The sequence below is a fragment of the Astatotilapia calliptera genome, chromosome 14 (genome assembly GCF_900246225.1).
Source record: "Astatotilapia calliptera chromosome 14, fAstCal1.2, whole genome shotgun sequence".
In the NCBI taxonomy this organism is placed as follows: domain Eukaryota; kingdom Metazoa; phylum Chordata; class Actinopteri; order Cichliformes; family Cichlidae; genus Astatotilapia; species Astatotilapia calliptera.
The window spans coordinates 38923277-38938947 of NC_039315.1; the positions used below are offsets into that span (position 1 = coordinate 38923277).

The 15671-nt window shown below is 39.7% G+C and overlaps 1 protein-coding gene across 11 annotated transcripts in view; it reads right to left on the reverse strand.

Annotated features, from left to right (window-relative positions):
• myo18ab (myosin XVIIIA b) overlaps positions 1–15671 on the reverse strand; it is a 131826-nt gene that overhangs the window by 92514 nt on the left and 23641 nt on the right. For 2 of the 11 annotated variants that reach the window (XM_026192025.1, XM_026192024.1), the window contains exons 1-5: positions 10329–11128; positions 8416–8521; positions 8016–8048; positions 4224–5321; positions 2442–2504 (exon numbers count right to left, since the gene is read on the reverse strand). The exons of 4 other annotated variants lie outside the window; for them this stretch is intronic. In XM_026192025.1, the coding sequence (XP_026047810.1) occupies positions 2442–2504; positions 4224–5321; positions 8016–8048; positions 8416–8454 (1233 nt within the window). In that variant the 5' untranslated portion in view covers positions 8455–8521; positions 10329–11128. Of the gene's footprint in view, positions 1–2441; positions 2505–4223; positions 5322–8015; positions 8049–8415; positions 8522–10328; positions 11133–15671 lie in introns of those variants that run through there. 5 more of the 11 variants (XM_026192019.1, XM_026192020.1, XM_026192017.1 and 2 more) reach the window with 4 other exon arrangements.

A 15671-nucleotide genomic window follows, 5' to 3' on the forward strand; every position in this document is an offset into this window, starting at 1 on the left:
AGCCTTAAAGGCCGATTACGTCACAGCGACGCGACGAAGGCTGTCCCAATTCGAGGCTGCTCGAAATGCGGCCCTCAAATGCATCCTTCATTTCCCTGAATTTTAAGGATGTGGCGGTGTGGACTTCATGGCCCAACATATCCCAGAATGCATAGCGCGGCGGTGGGTGTGGATAATTTTGCCGAAAAAAAACGGCAGCTGAGGGGCGCCCGAAGAGTAACTTAGTAAACTAAGTGATGAATATTATGTCACTTATTTATGTGGAAATGCTTAATAACGAAGAACATTAAAACATTACTGTTGGCCACATGTCGGCAAAGTTATGTGACATTAGTGAAGTTTGTACTAACTTGGTTTTAAAGCCTTTACTTTAAAATATACGCCGTTCAAAAGCTGAGCTTCATCTTATAGAGAATGATCAAAGCTCATGTAGAAACAAACAAACAAATGAACAAAAGATTTTCTCCTTCGTTTCTGTCAAACAAAGCTGTATGAAATGTTTCCAGCTGTTAGTATCATGGTTGCTAGGCAACCTGGGCAGCGCAACGGAGGCTAGACCGTCCCATTTCACAAGCCTCGCACTTCCGGCCTTAGCGGCCTTTGAGTACGCGGCCCTTGAGGATCGTTGAGGCTGCGTACTTTAAGGCTGCAGACCCTGAATTGGGATACAGCCCATGAAAGCAACAAGAAGTGCATGAACATTTGAGTGGCAATGGAAAAGGGAAAATGGCTTTACAATGAGTAACCATGGCATTGAAATAATTCCCCTATCTAATGAGAATGTAGTCAGTTCAAACATATCCAGTTATTGGCTAATTGTGAGAAGTTGGTTATATCACTCATGAAAGGGAATGTGCTACAAAACTAACTAGCGAGATATAATTTGAGCTTCATTCCACAGGAATGTCTTAAGCAGAACTCTCTCTGAAACCTGTCAAGTCTATAACAAAATCCATAAGTGGGTGTTTCTGTAGTGTCCACAGCTCTAGCAGCTCCAGCAAAATGACTGAATTTAAAGGTAACAGAATTTGACATTGCATCAGAAGTCAAGAAGAAATGTGGGCCCAATTCATGTTCATCAGGGCAGCCCAATTTTCAAGGTTTCCAGTAATTTTTCCAGTTCTGAAATATAATTTTAATAAAGTACAAGTTTTTATTGTCAGGGTAATGAGCAACACAGTAGTAAGGGAAACTGCTGCAAAAAAATTGTGAGAGTGGAATGATGATCAATGTGATACATAGTGATGTATGCTAAGAGCTTTGGTGAAGTTATTATTAAATTAGAAAGGAAGGGGAACATTTCTGAGATGTTAAAAAAGACTACAGCACAAGAAAAAACAGAACTAGTTAGCTAAAGCTCAGAATTTGCTGATTTTTTCCAAACCCTGCTGACAGACTTAGTTTCCATTGCTTAACTTAACCTGACCTTGTGCAACACAGATCGTTATAACTGCAAGAGTGTATTTGAAGGTTAATTAACATTTCATCAAAGATCCAGAATTCAATATGAACAGGAGAGATAAAAAAAACTTCCATGTCGTCATGGTACTGTCTCGCTGTCTTTAGGGGAATATTTTCTATTAGCTGGCACATAAGTGGAGTTTACCAAAGTGACTGAGTGGGCAGGGTGTGGAGATGCAAGACTATGTAACATTAGACCAGTTAATCACAACAACCGTTGCATCATAGTTTTTGGTGATAAATAAAAAAAACAGAATTTAACTGAATAAATTTAGCAGCTTTCAGAGAGCAACTTTTAAAAACAGCTGTTTTTAAACTAAGCTGTTTCATGACTTTAAATCAACCATTTCAGCTATTCTGAATTCCCTTTGGTGAAACAGTTTTTCTCTTTAACACCACTGACTCAATGACGCCACTGGCAAAGCAGTAAATAATCAATAATCAATGGGAGCACCACTTGAAGCATCTCTATGCTTTTTTTGGAGCCTTTTACCGGTTGCACAGCCAGGCTGAAGACATGATTGTGTCAGTTTTTACTGCCATTTCAATGAGATATCAGTGCAGAGGATCACAGGGCTTCAGATTATAAAGAAGGAGATGTTGCAACAGCTTGAGACTTTCTCAAGAAAACTGCTGTACTCCTGTGCCAGCACACTATATGTAGAGGTAACACCTGGCATTTACGAAATTATGACAGCAATAATGGGCTCTTTACTTTTTTGCTACAGGGTTAACCGTCCCTTACTTTACATGGCATGACAGTTTTCACCACCAGTTGCTTCATACCAGCACACTGTGTTATTGCCACATGCACAAATGTGAAGTGTAAAAAGAGCCACCCCTTTACATCGGTGCTTTAACTTGCCTAATCGTCAAACTGCTTTAGACCATGGGGGAAGTGAATAATGCTGGTTAGATTTTTTTGATGTGTACATGTACAAACACGGAAAATTCAAAGGCAATATTATCTGTTTATTTACAGGGACGCCAAAGATCTTCATCAGGCGTCGCTGAGCTTCCTCAGTTGGACTGACCGGTGCCTCCTACAGGTCAAAGCAGCAAAATACTGAATCTGAGCACACTGACACAGATGAAGCAAAGCCCACAATTAGACACAAACAGAAATGTCCTCAGCAGATGGATATGTATTTTAGTTATGTTTAGTCATCTTTAAAAAATAAACAAGTACATCAGATATCCTCACTGACTTCACTAATGTTTCCCACAGGAGACTCAAACACATACACTGATTGTATCAACAGCATAAGCAGTTTGGGTTACCATGGAATCCATTTCAAAAACACCATGTTTAGTAGTTCTGTAGTAGCACTAAATAGGTAGTAGTGGTAGTAGTAGTAATATATAAATAGCTTCTGCTTCAAACAGTACGTATGCTTTAACCTCCTAGGACTGAGCATCCACATATGTGGACATCACATTTTGGGTTGTCTAGACCACAATAAAACATGCTGCTCCATAAGGGCCTGCTATCTCTTATGAGGACATTATACTGCCACTGTTCTATCGAAATTTAAAACAAATGTCATATGTGGATATCCAGCCCTTGTAGAGCAAAATCAGGTAAAAAGAAAATTCTTTGTTTTTACATTCATGAGGTCCCAATCATCCCAAATAGCAAAGAGGAAATTAAAATTGCCATGAAAGTGCCATGAAAGAGTTCGGGTCTTAGGAGGTTAAAAAAACTGTGTAAAAACAGTGTAACAGAGTAACACAGTGTATTACTAAAATTGGCAGTACACAATCTGGAACAAACCAAACAGAATGTGTGAAAAACATTAAGAGCGCTAAAGAGAAAATAAAGAGAGAAACAGGCAGCAGACCAGTTAGTGTACTTGTCTGTGGCAGCATCGTTTTCAAATATAATGTTTTTTCTTTCAGTTGCTTTTCCACAAAGCAGCATTGCAGTAACTGGCTCTACCTGGTGATGCTAGTCATGTCAGGCTACCAAAGTTCCCTGTTTGAAAAATGTCTTTGCTGACACTCCATCTTTGCAAACAAGGCTTATTATCAAATACATTCTGCTATGTGATATGTTAAAGGTTAAAAACTGAAACTGTCCTCCTTGTTCATTGGCAGACTTAATCACAAAAATGATTCAAGAGTCATAAACCTCAAAACTAGCAAGTGTATTTAAAACCATAGGAGTTTACATAGCCGCTAAAGAACATACAATTCTGACAGCGACCCCAGCATTCTGTAGAAATGACTAAGCTGAGGACGTACACAAGTGCTTGTGGTTTAATGATTACAAGAATGAGAAATACTGGTTGGATATAATATTAATATTTCCAAATATAACACCACCTGTTGCTAAGCTGATTAGAAGCAGGGTATTCATAAAAGAGCCCTTGTTGAATGCCCAAAAACAAAAGGTACAAAGAAAATGACCAACAGTTTTTCAATATAAAATGTCAAACAACTGAACAACTGTACATTAAGTCAATTGACTAATTACTAATTAGTGACTTCATCATCTACTGGCAATTAGCTCAAGAGACTCCAAGTAAACCATTTCCTTGTGTGTTGCAATTTCTTCTGCTCATTTGTCTTCCACAGCTTTTTAAAAGTGGCTGAGTCTAGCCACTGTGAACACTAACATTACACATAAATGTGGTGCAAACACTATTAGCAAACACTACAGTGCTCTTTCACTCCAAACATGCATTTTAAATGCTATGCACCCAACATCAACAACACCATGTCCCAAAAGTCAAGACGACATGCCAAGTGTTAGACTGTACCTCTTTTTGACTAACAGTAGGTTTCTGGATAGAAACAATTCCTATAGGTGTAGAAGACAGTGGACCAACACTGGGCTGGGGAGGATTAGGGTTCACAGAAGTTGATGCAGTGAAACATGATTGGGGTTCAGGTATAAAGTCAGGAGCTGGGATGAAGCCCATAACTGGTGTGAAAGATAAAGGCCGGGAATGAGGAGATTTGGAAGAATCTGAAGCTGAGCCCACAGTTGCTTTGTTAGCAGGGTTAACAGAAACCAGAGAAGATGTTGTTTCCTTTGTAACTGGAGAAGAGCTGCTGGATTTGTGTTTAACATCCTGCAACTCTGGCTTGGCTTTAACTTCATTCTGCTCCTTTGTTGTCTCCTTCAAGTCAAGTTTTTCATCCATCTTCTCACTTATCTTGTCTAACTCCATTTTTTCTGGTCGGTTATCCTGAAATATTCTTGGAAAGCGCTCCCTTGTTCTGCCTCTGACCATAAGGCTTGTTAAGCCTCTTGAAATATCATCTTTGTCTTCTGTTTTAATGACATCATGTTTAAACGAGAATCCTGGCATCACTTGGGTTTGGGACACTGAGGTTGCTGCTGCTGCTACTTTGATTGTGTCAGTAGCAGGCTTGCCTACTTCTGTAACTTTGTCAGATTTCTTTGCTGGTACATTGATCTCATCTTCTGAGGGTAAAACCTTCCTGACAACACGACGAACAACCTTTACTACTTTCTTACGTGTGTAACCCTGGTCATCAGTGGTAGCCATTTGGTTGGTGCTGGTGCCTGGAAGGCTGATGATACCATTGGCAGTACCATTGACTGTGCTTTTTCCCACCACGCCATTTTGTTCTTGCTCACTCAAATCTGGTTCAAGCTTCCGAGGAATTTGTGGAGGTTCAGGACTTTTAAGTTGTGCCGCCGTCGTTGATGGTGGCTCAGGACTTTTGAAGTGCCCTTGGACTTTTATGGGTGTCCTGACTTTTGGTGGGGAAGGACTCCTGATCCTGGCAACTGACTCTGCAGTAGGACTTTTTGCCCTCAATAAACCCCTGCCAGGATCTAGAGCTGGTACTGACTTGGCTCGGCCGGGAATCCCATCACTGTCTGACTACTCACAGAGAAAAGAAAGCAATTACATGAATGTAGACAAGTAATGAACATCCAAGCATTATGTCTTATTCTGTCAAAGAATAAAAATGTTGGTGTGTTACAATGAATTTTATGAAGACTAGTAACAGAGAAGAACAGATATTCCTTTAACCCTACAACGTAATGCAATATTGGAGCTTCCAATGACTTTGAATTTAGCCTAGAAATCCAATGCCTAAAAGCAGGCTACCAACCAGAATATCCCTAAGAAATCAAAGGCTTTCAGGACAGGTTCAGCAAACATCACAGCTCCATTTTGCTAGACATGGTACTAATTTTAACACTAAAAGGGTGTATAAGAACATGTAATCATCCCAAAGCAATCAGTTTGAGAGTTTCTGTTCTATATAAAATAAGTTAGCATGCTCCATCAGGTCCAAAGGTCTATCTATAATGACATATTTGCTCTCCTGGAACAAGGTGTCTAGCCGTCCACCTCAAGGTTTTGGGAAAGTGCTAGTTGCCAACTATCAGTTAAAGCATGTTAGCATGATTAATCCAGTACACTACAGGGATTTACCTACTATGGAATGAGTTAAAACCAAAACTTTGTGGCATTAAGTTCAAATATATGCTGATGCGAATGAGTATTCCAGTTATTATATATTAGGAAAGAGATAAGCCTAGATGTTTAGATAATGATAATAATTAAGAACGTTTTCAACTGCAATGTGTGTCAAGCATCATGAAAGAGAAGAGACCCTGGTGGTCTAACCCCCAGCTGTTGAAACTACCACTTGGGGCATGGAACATCACTTGTCTGTTAGGAAAGAAGCCTGAGTGGTTGGGTTTGAGAGATACTAGGTAGATATAGTCGAGTTTGTCTCAACACACAGTGTGGGCTCTTGAACCAGTCTTCTGGAGACCGGGGGTGGCTGGAAAGCACTTAGATGTAGAAAAAAAGTGTGTCTATGAAGTGCTTTGAGTGAAGTGCTTTGAGTTTTTTACTCTACTTCTACTGAAGTAGAGTAAAAAAAGCACTATATGAGAAGCCGTGGTGAGGCTGAGAGCAGGGGTCAGGATACTTGTATCTCACAATTTGGTGCATGTAAGTTAGGGTTTGTTCCTGGTCAAGACTTTCTCATCCTGGTGGATGATGGGGAAAGTGTCCTGACTATCACTGCCCTTTATGTGCCAAACAAGTTTTCAAAATACCCAGCCTTCTTGGAGTCACAGGGTGGGGTATTAGAAAGTGTAGCACGCAGGTGCATGTCTTGGACACTGGACAGACCTGGCATACCGAGTACCCATTACTGAGGCAGATGCATAGACCTGCAGCTACAAGGTGGTTGGTGCCTGTCAAAGTAGTAATCCCTGAACTACATGCTGGACACCAAGGTGGCGTCAAGCTGAAGCAGGAGTCTTGTCGAATTTGGTTTTCCTGTAGTACTCGGGAAGCAGCTGACAGGTACCAGCAGTCCATGTGGAGTGTGGCTCTTGCAGTGGCTGATATAAAATTCAGGTGTGGGAGAAGTTTCATGAGGAACAATGCATTTTGCACGGAATTCTGGGCGAGCTCTTATCCTCTTGAGGATATTCAAGACAGATGTTTTCTGGAGATGTTTATGGATAGAATTTGTAGGCATAGCCAAGTGGTGGTATGCCTCCAATTTAGTGGTCTCAGGTTCTTCCATCTTTCTGCAGATGATATGATTTTCTGTCGACTTCATCAGGGGTGGCCTGATGAAACACTTTTAAGTCTGAGACCATGGTTTTCAAAAGGGCCTCAGACAGTTGTTGACCCAAGTATAGTTGTTTAAGTCTCTTAGGGACATGTTCACAAGCGGGGGGAAGGGGAAACGGATCTGGGCCACAATCACAGTGATACAGACAATGAACTGGTCTGTACTGTTGACAGGAAACCAAAGCTGTGTGATTGACCAGTAGATCTACATGAGCTCTACATCCCTACACTCACCTATGGCCACAAGCTTTAGGTAATAACTGAAAGAATGAGAATATGTATACACTCAGAGTAGAGCCATTTTACATCAAAAGGAGCCAGCTGAAGAATTTGGGCATCTCACTAGGATGGTTCCTAGGCACCTCTTGAGTGATGTGTTCCAGACATGCCATGTCTGCCACAGTCAGTGACAGATTAAAGTCAAAGTAGTTATTTATGGAAATGTTTTATATATTTTTTATTAACAATCTGTAGCATTTCTGTGTTTTACACTGTTTTGAACATTCTATACTTTTGAAAAGAACCTTTGCATATTGTTATTACAACTAACTAATGCAACAACAAACTTAGAATTTTTTAATTTTAATTTTAAATTTTTTAAATGTGTTTATTTCTTTTCTCACTTTTTTATTCACTAATTACATTTTTTACTATCTTTAATTGTAGTTTAAATAATTCAGAAAGCTTTACATTTGCTTTAAAATATATTGCCACAAATATTTCAGGAATAGTGCTATAAACAAAACATTTTGTTTTTAATATATATTCACAGATTTAACCTAAAAAACAACAAAGAAATAGATGATGGCAATATATACAGGGTATTTGCCATAAAATGTGTCATCCTAACACTTCAAACTGAAATATAAATACAAAGACCATGCTAAAACACTGGATTTTAAATGTCAAGAACCAAGACGATTCTAAAATGAGACCCAGAAACTCTAATTAATGCCATTGTTTACTTACACTTTTGTTTGCTGGCTTGTTCTCTTCTTTAATCTAAATGTGTTGAACAGGAAACCAAATCAAAATCTTATAGCTTAGATCCATTGCACACCATGCTAATTACAAAACATGCACATATTCTGAGAGCCATCTTTTGCATGAAAATATTTTTATTTCAGTGCAATAAAATGTGCAATAATGTGCTGTAAAAATTGTCTTACTATTTCAAGAGCTGAAACCAATGCACTTACTGCATTTTAAATTGCGTTAGTTAAGTATAACATAAAATAAGTGAAAGCCATTAAAATCTGAAGTGGGGTGCCACACCAAATGCCACACAAATCCAAACATAGAGATGTTAGTACACCATAGTAGTCCCATCACACTAATGTGCTCTACTAAACATCTAAACAAGACTTCCCTTTTGTTCCCAGAACGAAAAACGAGATGAAAATGCCATGTTGGCTGATCTGCTGTCATGGGCTGTGATGGGTGAGATGAAAGCAGGTGAAGGAGGTGGAGGAAAGCTAGGAAAGGAAGATTACACACAGTTAAGAGAAACTTCTTCACACACCAGGACGCACTGAATTTTCAGCGCAAGTAACGTTTTGTTTTTAATGACAAAGCACTGAGAAAAACAAAGAATGAGCACAAAATTAGAGCTTATTCTAAGAAATGTAAACATTTTTTGTAAAAACAACTATACAAAATCAAAAGTAACTCATCCTACACAAGTGGGCTAATCTTGATAAAGTTTCCATAAGCATTGCCAAGGACATTGTGAGTGCCAACATCTATGTGGTGTATACAAATGTTTTATGTAAATCTCACAATCATATACATTTGACAGTTAAATTGAGCACTGTGTCATAATATAAAATATCAAATTAGAATGGTGTATCACAATGTCACGTATCATAGTACTATACTACTATAATGATTGTAACATACACAGCAGGTAAAAATAAGTACTGACTATGTCACTAATCAAGGTGCTATTGATATGAAATTATCACCAGATGTTGGTAACGACCCATCCAATCTATTATTACATAGTACTGAACACATCAAGAAAGAGAGGTGCAAAAAGGCATTAAAATTCATCGGTAATTAGAAAGCAATCCTGCCATTTTGTGCAAATTAATATCAGCTGGTTCAGTCTCAACTGATGGCCTATGAAAACCAAGGTGCCGCACAAGAAACTTTTCATGATTGTAAAACCAATGAGCTCTCGCAAGACCTTCACAACCTTATTGTTTCCAAGCATACTATTGGCACTGGACGATTCCAGTGAGCACTGTTGGGGCTAAGGTTGGGCAATATGTAAATATTTTCCAACGGACAATCGTCAGTCCAATAACTAACGATAGGCAATATATTCACGCATGCGCAGACTTTTTGATGGGCAGAGCAATGTAATCATCCACGGACTGATTTCCGCGTTTAGAACACAGAAGAAGTCCAAACATGGGCGAACTAATTGTTAAATTGCACACTGGAGGAGAAGGTGCAGATAGAAATGGACTGTTATCTCAGCAAGGGGGTCATAGACAGAGAAGATGATCCGCTAGCTTGATGGAAAATGCATAAAAAAACGTTTCCATAAACCATAAACCACCATAAACTGGCCATGGCCAGGTGCTCCCCACAAGATTTCAGACAGAGGAGTGAAAGGAATTATTAGAAGGGTTGTCAAAGGGCCAAAAATCACTTGTGGTCAGATTCCATTGCTCAAGAAAAAGCATGTTGAAACACGTTTAAAATCTGCTAAACAACATTTCATCAAGCCTGTGAAATACTGGGAGAATATGGTTTGGTCAGATGAGACCAAAACTGAATATTTGGATGCCATAATGCAACCATGATTGGAGGTCAAAAAAAATTGCAGATGACACCAAAAACACTATACCAACAGTGAAGTTTGGAGGTGAGAACATCACAGCTTCATTCATCCTGTATAATTTATAGACAATGTGAATCAATGTGAATGTAAAAATCTATCATAACATTATTTTCATAATGTATACACCATATCTGCCACAAGCTGATAAGTTTCCATTCTTTCCAAGAAAACATAAATGTAAAGTAAGTTAACTGGGACCACTTACTGACCAACATCTGAGCAGAAAAATGTGGACTACAACAAGAACCAAGGAAGTTGTATTGTGTAATGCTACTTTCAGTTGGCAAAGCCCCCCCTTGTCCATCTCTAGCCATAAATAGTGGCAATGGCTGTAGAGCCTCAAGGCCCCATTCTTGTCATATATATTCAGCAGGACAAAAACCACTTGTTGTAAAAAAAAAAAAAAAAGAAGTTAGTATAAATAATTCTACCTGTAAATGAAGCAGTCCCACAACTTCTGTATTATAGTAGTCCTCAAACAACAGACCAAATCAGTAACTGGGTAAAGAGGAATAGATCTGAAAGACCAGCCAGAGACATACAAAGTAGAGATTGAAACGGCAGGGCTGACAAGAGAGGGAGCACTATGATAGGCTGGCTATTCCTGTTGGTGTACAGACAAGAGTTGACGGGGACAGCTGTTGTGATAGGAGGCTGCTAAAAGGTAAAAATAGGAGCCCCGGCCTTCCAGTCTTCTAGACAGCTCTGCCATTCACTCCCCCAACCATTGCCACAGTTCAATCACTTGCCCCACTGCTCAACCACACATGCTGCTCTAGTTGGTGTCATCTCAGCTGCCTGCCTGCCTGCCTGCCTGCGTGCGTGCCTAACTGCGTGTCTAACTGCCTATTATGAAGGTCATCCCAGGCACATAGCCGAGATTTGATTTGTTGCTTATTGTGGCTTTATATATGAGGCTGATGCTGCAGGTGTTACATTCACTTCAGCACATGGAGTAATTACAACAATAAAGACTCTAATTATTTTTCATCAATGCTGCCACATGCAACTTCTCTCGTCTCTCCCAGCCGGCCCCAGGACAGAGACTGCACCCCGAAACCATACACCTTCATTGGTACCAGATAAAGAACCTTCTTAACTGAGAAGCCCAGAGAAGAGGGAAACTAATCAGTTTGGTCAGTTTTCAGGATAAAAACTTAGCCTGCATAAAAGTGAGTTATTTCCTGTGGATGGAGGAGCACCAGTGTATGACTATTCTACTCTCCCTAGAGCTGGGCGATATGAGATTTTTTCATATCACGATATGTTTTTTTCATTTCAGGCGATAACGATATCTATCACGATATAAGCCAAATAACTATATTTGTAAGATTTAAATGTGCCGTTGCTCACAAGTAAAATGTGAAATAATCAGCAGCTTGTTTTTAAATATTTATTTCCCATAATAAGTTCAACAGGGTAGATGTACTTAAGGAACATGAGACTTTTTCAGATAAATAAAGGCAAATATTGCAAACTACACAAAAGGCAGCCGCTAAAGCGTTTAAGTTTCAAAATAGAACAAACGAAACAGACTAAATTGTCAATTCCACTTAGAAACAAAATATTAATTCTAAAAATAAATCTTAGTTTGTTTTACAGAAGAACAGACAAAACTGACTAACTTTTGTCAATATCAAATAAACTGAGAACTAAAAGGAAATTCTCAATCTCTCCTTGTTGTATAGCTGAGCTTTTCAAACAGTTGTAACAGTTACTTTAGTCTGACAAAAGCCGAATGACGAATTAGCGCTTCCAGTCAGAGACTGAGGCTACGTCCACGCGTACACGGGTATTTTTGAAAACGGAGATTTTCCGTTTTCGTTTTAAAAAATAATCTCGTCCACACATAAAGGCAGAAATGAAGGAAAACGCTGCTATGAACATGCCAAAGCAGCAGGTGGCGCTAGATTCCTAACCGTGCAGAAATGTTGGCCAATCAGAAGTCTAGAAGCCTCGGTGGGAAAAAGTAAACAAAGCTGGGGCATAGAAGCAGAACCGAGTCGTATGTGTGGAGGGACAGTAACTGTGTGTATATGTAAGCATTTAAACACTGCAGAGAGTAGAATTAACAGTAACAGTATTGTAGAAATTCATTTCACCGAAACAATAACGTGGCGCACAGTGTGACGCATGCACCAGTTTATTGTATTTCCAGACTTGCTTTCGGCACAATTTACAGTGCACGCTACTCTGTTTTTTGTCAGACTTGAACTAGCCGAAATACCTTCACACTACGGAACTTCTATGGCTCTTCCGTTCGACAATCTCTCTGGCATTGGAACCATCATCTGTTTTCTCTTCGGTCACGCTCGGTTGATTTTTCTAGTCGGCACACTCATTTCCTCCATTACCCGCTGGCTGCTTCCCAAACAAACACACGTGCGGCTTGGCACTTGTGCTGTACGTAACAAGTCACGCGACGTGACGCTGCGGCTGTGATTGGTTCGGTTCTGCGCTGCTTAATTTGGATTGGCTGACCTTTTTTTTTTTTTTTTTTTTTTTAAGAGGACAAGAGCGGCGAGGTCTATCGCGATAGCTTAATTTCTCTATCGAGTAAAAGTTATATCGCGATACATATCATTATCGTTCTATCGCCCAGCTCTAACTCTCCCCTTTAAAATAGCACAAAATCAATTTACATATCTAGGTATAAAAGTTACAAGGAAGCATAACTGTCTCTTCAAAGTGAACTTCCTTTATTTATTAAATAATACAGAACAGCACCTGGCACAATGGTCCCCTCTCTCTACTTCTCTGGTGGGAAGAATTAACTCAATCAAAATGTACTCCCTTAATTTTTCTCTTTCTTCCAATAAATACCAATTTTTATCCCCAAATCTTTCTTTGATTCTTTAGATTCAACTATATCATTTTATATATGGAGAGCCAAATGCCCCTGATTGACTAAAGCCCATCTTCAAAAGCCCAGGAGTAATGGAGGCCTGGCAATAGGGATGGGTATCGAAAACCGGTTCTTGTTGAGAACCGGTTCCCACTGTTTCAATTCCTTGGAATTGTTTGACATTTTTGCAAACGATTCCCTTATCGATTCCAGTCGCCCCGAATGACGTCACCACGTTGCGGAGCGTCATTTACCTGGCAGGAAACACGGCGCGTAAGCGGCTCAAAAGTTTACGAGAACGGATGACAACAGGGCAACTTGCAATACTTGCAAAGTAGATACTTAATTTAAGGGAGGAAACACTACGAATATGCAAAAGCATTTTCTCACAAAACACGTGATAACCTTAAATGAATGTCATGTTTTTAATTCCGCTCCAGACTCGTGAATCTCAACCCAGCAGCAGCGGTAACGTTTGCACATCCTCTCCCGTTAATGCGGCAGGTAAATAATCAACTAACAGTGCATATTATGTTAGCACGATCTGCCTTATTACAAAACCTGCCATTACTGTGCATTTAGGTGACCATGATAAGAGAGACACACAGAGTCTGGCTCAGATGCTGGCAGTTCTCGCTGCAGTCTACCGGTAGCGTCTCCTTTCAGGCCAGGATAGACGAATGTCACCGAGCAGTGACTAAGTTTGTGGTAAAAGGCTTGAACCAGTGTTGCCAACTCCTCAGTAAGGAAAATCGCTATTGGTTGTCCTAAAAGTCGCTAGAAGTCGCTAAATGACGTCATCGCCTAATTTGCATAATTGGTCATGCTAATCTAATTGTAACCTATGTTGTTGGAGAGAGAAATAACATCGTGGAAGAGACATAAAGTAAGTAAAAAAACGTCCTAAATGCATTTAGAGTTTATTTAGAACTACAAATTAAATTTATTTTAGCAATTATTGTTTTTTTTAATGTCACAATTCCAACCCTGCTCCTTTACCCGGGCTTGGACCGGCAAAAGTGACCTGAAATAGGCACTCTGGTGGAGTTACTTTGTGTGTGTGTTTATAAGTAGTTTTAAACCTTGTGATCCACAAAACAGCATAAGAGTAAAAGAGTAAAAGAAGAACTGACTGCGTTACAGCACCCACTGCTTGTTGAGAGTAAAAGCAATACGCGCTTTCACGTCTTTTTTTAGCGACTTTTTTTCTAAAAAAAGTCGCTAAGGGGTCTGAAAACTCGCTAAATATAGCGACAAAGTCGCTAAGTTGGCAACACTGGCTTGAACCCATTTGCCACAGCAGATGCCCCCAATTTTAGGTAAGTGAATGTGTTTAATTGTAGGCAGGGACATTACTGGGTATTCTTGTGTAATTGCTACTGAATAATTTATGTTATGCTTTGTTATTGCTACAGAAGAATATTTATTTTATTATTTTACATTTACAATTTTTTTTCCTGGGCACCCTGTGACACCCCATTGAAGAGCCGTAGGCTGGATCTCTTAAGATCTCACTGTTGGGTTTGTAAGACCATGTTACTCCTAAATTTCTATCTTGTTCAAAGAGAAGATATAAAACGAAGTTCTAAGCTAATCGAACTTAGTGTTCTCCTTTTTTAAAAAGAATCGATAAGAGAATCGATAAAGAATCGAATCGTTAAACAGAATCGAAAATGGAATCGGAATCGTGAAAATCTTATCAATACCCATCCCTACCTGGCAATGCCTAATTTCCAGTATTACTATTGGGCAGCAAATACACGCTGCATTATATCTTGGGTCTATTTCCAAAGCAAAGATAACTGCCCGTTAGACTCAACCGTTCTGGTAAAAAGTCAAATTAGCTTGTATTTTTCTGAATGTGGACCCCTCTTGTGATAAATGTGAGAGTGAGGATGCTTCTCTTATCCATATGTTCTAGGCATGTCCTAAACTCAAAACATTCTGGATGGACATATTTCAACCTTTGTCTCTAATTCTTGAATATCATATGGATCCTAATCCATTAGTTTCTATTTTTGGCACTAATGGGGAGGCTGATGCACAGCTGACCTTGTCAGTGTCTTTTGCTTCCCTTGTAGCGAAATGTGCAGTCCTACTAAGATGGACGGGGCTGAGGCGCCTTATGTGTTATTTAAGCCTTGAAAAGATCTGTTATTCGATTAGTAACACCACCGGAAAGTTTTACAAGGTGTGGAGGCAATTCCTGAAATATTTTTCCAGCCTTCGGCTGCTCAGCAAATCCTCTGTTTTTCCTCGGTTTTTTTGTTGTTGTTGGGGGTTTTTTGGGGGTTTTTTTAACCTGGATCGAGGGACAGAGTTATTGTGTGGGATGGGTAGGGGGTAAACAACAATTAAAAGATATGTGATTTAGAGCAGGGCGATATGACCAAAATTATTTATCACGATATACATTTGAAAATTTGCAATAACGATATAACTGACGATATAATTGACACTAGACAAAATACTTTACAACTCCACAACTGTATTAGTGCAAAAACCCCATCAATGTATTTACACTTAAACAAGCAGCTGTTTTTTCGCCTTGTAATCGGAAGGTTGCCGGTTCGAGCCCCGGCTCGGACAGTCTCGATCGTTGTGTCCTTGGGCAAGACACTTCACCCGTTGCCTACTGGTGGTGGTCAGAGGGCCCGGTGGCGCCAGTGTCCGGCAGCCTCGCCTCTGTCAGTGCGCCCCAGGGTGGCTGTGGCTACAATGTAGCTTGCCATCACCAGTGTGTGAATGTGTGTGTGAATGGGTGGATGACTGGATATGTAAAGCGCTTTGGGGTCCTTAGGGACTAGTAAAGCACTATATAAATACAGGCCATTTACCATTTTTTATGTGCATTAAAGTTATATAAAAAGTTTACAGTGCAAATGCAAATCCTTGCTGACAGTTTAACCAAAAGACATTTCCAGTGGAA